General features: G+C 50.5%; 1 protein-coding gene across 1 annotated transcript; it reads left to right on the top strand.

Moving 5' to 3' along the window:
• The first annotated feature begins 508 nt into the window (after positions 1-508).
• Positions 509-5,283, top strand: PSMB3 (proteasome 20S subunit beta 3). The gene is made up of 6 exons (XM_005531406.3): positions 509-662; positions 785-969; positions 2,617-2,724; positions 3,234-3,411; positions 3,843-3,937; positions 5,178-5,283. Exons 1-6 carry the CDS (start codon positions 660-662, stop codon positions 5,224-5,226), a joined length of 618 nt encoding a protein of 205 aa, XP_005531463.2. The 5' UTR covers positions 509-659; the 3' UTR covers positions 5,227-5,283.
• The last annotated feature ends 832 nt before the right edge of the window (positions 5,284-6,115 follow it).

Genomic DNA, 6,115 nt, shown 5'->3' on the forward strand with positions numbered 1-6,115 from the left:
TTTTTCCAGCTGTTCCCGTTTTTCCAGCTGTTCCCATTTTCCAGCTGTTCCCATTTTCCAGCTGTTCCCATTTCTCCAGCTGTTCCCGTTTTTCCAGCTGTTCCAATTTTTCCAGCTGTTCCCGTTTTTCCAGCTGTTCCCATTTCTCCAGCTGTTCCCGTTTTTCCAGCTGTTCCCATTTTTCCAGCTGTTCCCGTTTTTCCATCCCTGCCCCCCCCACTCCCGGCATGCCTCGCGCGCTCGCTGTGACTCGTCACTTTTCGGCCCCGCCCACGCAGCCGGGGCTCAGCCAATCAGCTGCGCGCACCTCTGCGGCTCCCGCCAATCACCAGCAGCGCTCTGGCGACGGCGGCCAATGGGGAGAGCAGAAGGCGGGACCAGCACCAATGGGAAGCGTCGCGGTGAGAGCGGCGGTGGTAAAGACCAATGAGAAGCGGAGAGAGGCGGGACCAGCGGGAGCGGCAGCCAATGGGAAGCTTTGGGGGCGGGACCGGCGGCGGCGCGGCGGGGCCGGAGCGGGGCGCGGGCAGAGACCGGGCCGGGAGCGAGAGGGGACGGAGCGGGGACAGAGCGGGGACAGAGCCAGGACAAAGCCGGGACAGAGCCGGGACACAGCGAGGACACAGCGGGGACAGAGCCGGGACACAAGAACCGCAGCCATGGTGAGAGCCGGGGCCCGGCGCAGCGCGGGGGAGCCGAGGCGGGGAGGCCGCTCCGTGAGGGGGAAGCGGCGGGCGGGGGCCCGGCGGCCGCCGCGGGGGCCCCGGGGCGCCGCTCCCCGCAGTCCATCATGTCCTACAACGGCGGGGCCGTCATGGCCATGAGGGGAAAGGGCTGCGTGGCCATCGCCGCCGACCGGCGCTTCGGGATCCAGGCGCAGACCGTCACCACCGACTTCCAGAAGATTTTCCCCATGGGCCAAAGGCTCTACATCGGCCTGGCCGGGCTGGCCACGGACGTGCAGACCGTGTAAGTCAGCTGGGTTGGTAAGAAATTATGTGAACAATTAATAAATAACGTGAAAAAAAAAAAAATATATATATTTTGTAATAAATACCGAGGGTAGCTTGATGTTTATATATTATATATTTGTATGTATATATATATATATATATATATATATATACATACATACATACATATTGTATATATATATAAATAAATATATATATATACATATTGTATATATATTTTATATATAAAATATATAAAATATATATATTGTATACATATGATATATATATAAAATATATATACATATTGTATATAAATTATATATAATATATATTTATATGAGCTGTTATGTTATATAATTGCATATAATTATATATATTATGTATGTACAGATATATAATTATATAATTTATGATTATAAAATATGTATTTTACATATATGTGTAGATATATACATATATATAATATATACCTATTCTATTAATATATTCTACTATATAAATAATATATATTATTTATATGTATCAGCTATTTTTATATATTATATCCATATTAATATATCCATATTAATATATATTATATAATAGATAATATCTAATATAAAATATAATGTATTTTATGATTATATATATTATATATAATAATATAGATATTGTTATAATATGTTATGTATATATAATATAATATAATATATTATATATAATATTATATTATAATAATATATAATATAATATAATATTATATAATATTATATTAATATAATATTATATAATATAATTATGTATATATAATATAATATAATATATAATATAATATATAATATAATATATAATATATAATATATAATATATAATATATAATATATAATATATATATCAGCTTGATTTATCCATGAGGAGGGGAGATACTAATATTTGTAATTAATACAAATTAATACAAAATAAACACTGCCAGTGGTGCTGTTCCCAGCTCTCCTCGTGGGAGAGCTTTTAAAATAAACCCACCAGTGATTTGAGGGCACATCGGGGCTAAAATGGAACTTTCAGTGCTAAGATCGAATTTTCAGGGCTAAAATGGAACTTTCGGTGCTAAAATTGAGTTTTTAGTGCTAAAATTGAACTTTCAGTGCAAAGATTTCACCTGAACTCCAGAGGAAGCTGCAGCTGCACGCCCTCCCTGCCCTGGTGCTGGTGTGAGGGAGAGGGAGAGGGAGATGAAAATGAAGAGGGAGAGGAGAGGAAGAGGAGAGGGGGAGGGAGAGGAGAGGAAGAGGGAGAGGGAGAGGAGGGAGAGGAGAGGGAGAGGAAGATGAAGATGGAGATGGAGATGGAGAGGAAGAGGGAGAGGAGAGGAGAGGGAGAGGGAGAGGAGAGGGAGAGGAGAGGGAGAGGGAGAGGAGGGAGAGGAGAGGGAGAGGAAGATGAAGATGGAGATGGAGATGGAGAGGAAGAGGGAGAGGAGAGGGAGAGGGAAAGGAAGAGGGAGAGGAGAGGAAGATGAAGAGGAAGAGGAGAGGGAGAGGAAGAGGAAGATGGAGATGGAGAGGAAGAGGGAGAGGAGAGGAAGAGGAAGAGGAGAGGGAGAGGAAGATGAAGATGAAGAGGAGAGGAAGAGGAGAGGGAAGCTGCTGTGCTTCAGCCCCTGCTGTGATGTTTCTTGCAGGGCCCAGAGGCTGAAGTTCAGGCTGAATCTCTACGAGCTGAAGGAAGGGAGGCAGATCAAACCGCAGACCTTCATGAGCATGGTGTCCAACCTGCTCTACGAGAGGAGGTAACACTGCAAAAAGCTTCTCTTTGCTGCCAGTTCTTGAGGAATTGAGGAGTTTTTCTGTAAAAACCGCTCTTGATGTGGCCAGAGGAGCCTGGATCATCTCCTGGTGCCACCAGCACCTTCCCTGAACGGATGGTTGTTGTCTCGGGGTGACGTTTCCTCCTCGAGTTGTCTCAAACCGAGTCGGTTGTCAAGGCAGAGCAAACTCCTGCCGCTTCAGGGTGGTTTGCTGCCCCAAACCCTCTGCAGGGCGCTCCTGGAAGGAGCTGTGGGAAGTTTTCCTGTGCCTGGAAAACATTTCTGGGGGATGTGGGAGCGCAGCAGGGACTGGGACAGGAGGCAGGGAGTGGCTGGAGCTGTGTCTGGGCTGGGAATTCAGGGCAGGTTCTCCAGCAGAGGGGTGGGGGAGCCCTGGGAACGGTCACGACCCCAAACCCAGGCCCAGGCCGGGATTTTTGGGGTTTCCAGGATGATCCCCGTGGCCCCTCCCGGGCTGTCCTTGTCGCCAGGTTCGGTCCCTACTACACGGAGCCGGTGATCGCGGGGCTGGACCCGCTCAGCCACGAGCCCTTCATCTGCTCGCTCGACCTCATCGGCTGCCCCATGGTCACCGACGACTTCGTGGTCAGCGGCACCTGCTCCGAGCAGATGTACGGGATGTGCGAGTCCCTGTGGGAGCCCGACATGGTGAGCGGGGCTGGGATCCCTCAGGATCTCCTGGGTTCCCCTGGGATCTCCTGGGATCTCCCCGGGATTTCCTGGGATCCCCTTGGATTTCCTGGGATTCCCCCGGGATCTCCTGGGATCTTCCCTGGATCTCCCCGGGATCTCCTGGGTTCCCCTGGGATTTTCTGGGATCTCCTGGGTTCTCCCTGGGATCTCCTGGGTTCCCCTGGGATTTCCTGGTATTCCCCTGGGATCTCCCCTGGGATTCCCCCGGGATCCTCTGGCATTCCTGGACTGATCAACTCCCCCTCCTGTGCTGCCTGGGGTGAGGCTCCAGCTTCCCTGTTCAGCCCGGGAGGGAAACCTTGTGGGATTTTTTGGGAGGGGTTTGGGTGAAATCCAGGGATTTTCAGGCCAGGTGAGCTCATTCCTGTGTTCCCTGCGTGCCCCAGGAGCCCGAGCACCTCTTTGAGACCATCTCGCAGGCCATGCTCAACGCCGTGGACAGAGACGCCATTTCCGGCATGGGAGTGGTGGTGCACGTCATGTGAGTGCTGCTCCCTGCGGGAATTACCCCGGGAGACGGGAATTCCCTTCCTCTGGGGGCTCCCCAAATCACGGGAGACGGGAATTCCCTTCCTCTGGGGGCTCCCCAAATCCCGGGAGACGGGAATTCCCTTCCTCTGGGGGCTCCCCAAATCCCGGGAGACGGGAATTCCCTTCCTCTGGGGGCTCCCCAAATCACGGGAGACGGGAATTCCCTTCCTCTGGGGGCTCCCAAAATCACGGGAGACGGGAATTCCCTTCCTCTGGGGGCTCCCAAAATCACGGGAGACGGGAATTCCCTTCCTCTGGGGGCTCCCAAAATCACGGGAGACGGGAATTCCCTTCCTCTGGGGGCTCCACAAATCCTGGGAGTTGGGAATTCCCTCCAGGGGCTCCCCAAATCCTGGGAGATGGGAATTCCCTCCAGGGGCTCCCCAAATCCTGGGAGATGGGAATTCCCTCCAGGGGCTCCCCAAATCCCGCCCTCAGCAAGGCCCGGCCCCTCCCTGGGCTTTGATTTCGCTGGAACAAAGAAACAACTCCTGGAGTTTGAATCCAGCTCAGGGATTCCCTGGCTGCATTCCCACGGGAATGAGGATGGAATCCTGGAGTTTGAATCCCACTCAGGAATTCCCGGCCTGCATTCCCACGGGATGAGGATGGAATCCTGGAGTTTGTGTCTCACTCAGGGATTCCCTGGCTGCATTCCCACGGGATGAGGATGGAATCCTGGAGTTTGAATCCCACTCAGGAATTCCTGGGCTGCATTCCCATGGGATGAGGATGGAATCCTGGAGTTTGTGTCTCACTCAGGGATTCCCTGGCTGCATTCCCACGGGATGAGGATGGAATCCTGGAGTTTGAATCCAGCTCAGGAATTCCCAGCCTGCATTCCCACGGGATGAGGATGGAATCCTGGAGTTTGAATCCCACTCAGGAATTCCCAGCCTGCATTCCCACGGGATGAGGATGGAATCCTGGAGTTTGTGTCTCACTCAGGGATTCCCAGCCTGCATTCCCACGGGAATGAGGAGGCTCTGCCCCACACGGATGCAGCATTAACTCCCAGCTCTGTCACCTGGCTGCTTTAAAAACAAATCCCAATTTTCTTCCTGCAGCATCCCGAGCCTGGGAACTGCCCGGAATTCTGGGTTCAAAAACCCAACCGAGCTCAGGGGGGGTTTAAAGCCGAGTTCATCAATCAATGATCAATAATCAATCTCCTCCCTTTCCCCCTGCAGAGAGAAAGACAAGATCACCACGAGGACGCTGAAGGCTCGCATGGATTAGCCCAGCACAGCCGCTCGGGGCCACTCGGGACTTTTTCCAATAAAACTCTGCCCTGCACTCGCCTCTGGCTGGCTCTGAGCCCCTGACCCTGCGGCACCACGAGGGGGTGGGAGCCCCCCGAGCCATTCCCGGCACGGGGTGCAGCCCAGGAATGGCTTTTCCTGCCAGATCCCAGCTTCTGACAGCCAGCACTGGGAAAAACTGGGAAAAAACCACACGGGAAGAGGCAGCTCCGGCTGTGGAATCCTGGAATGGGTTGGTTGGGAAGGGAGCTCCCGGTGCCACCTCCCACTGGAGGCTGCTCCAAAGCATTTCCAGGGATGGGAATGATCCTGAATTCTGGAGATCATCCTGAATTCTGGAAATGCTCCTGAATTCTGGAAATGCTCCTGAATTCTGGAAATTATCCTGAATTCTGGAAATGCTCCTGAATTCTGGAAATTATCCTGAATTCTGGAAATGCTCCTGAATTCTGGAAATCATCCTGAATTCCGGAAATGCTCCTGAATTCTGGAATTGCTCCTGAATTCCGGAAATGATCCTGAATTCTGGAATTGCTCCTGAATTCCGGAAATGATCCTGAATTCTGGAAATGCTCCTGAATTCTGGAAATGCTCCTGAATTCTGGAAATTATCCTGAATTCTGGAGATCATCCTGAATTCTGGAAATGCTCCTGAATTCCGGAAATGCTCCTGAATTCTGGAAACGCTCCTGAATTCTGGAATTGCTCCTGAATTCCGGAAATTATCCTGAATTCCAGAAATGCTCCTGAATTCTGGAAATTATCCTGAATTCTGGAAATGCTCCTGAATTCTGGAATTGCTCCTGAATTCTGGAATTGCTCCCGAATTCTGGAAATTATCTTGAATTCTGGAAATGCTCCTGAAT

This window comes from Pseudopodoces humilis, chromosome 29 (assembly GCF_049639895.1).
Source record: "Pseudopodoces humilis isolate 2021_Gansu_Grassland_sample_001 chromosome 29, ASM4963989v1, whole genome shotgun sequence".
Lineage (NCBI taxonomy): Eukaryota > Metazoa > Chordata > Aves > Passeriformes > Paridae > Pseudopodoces > Pseudopodoces humilis.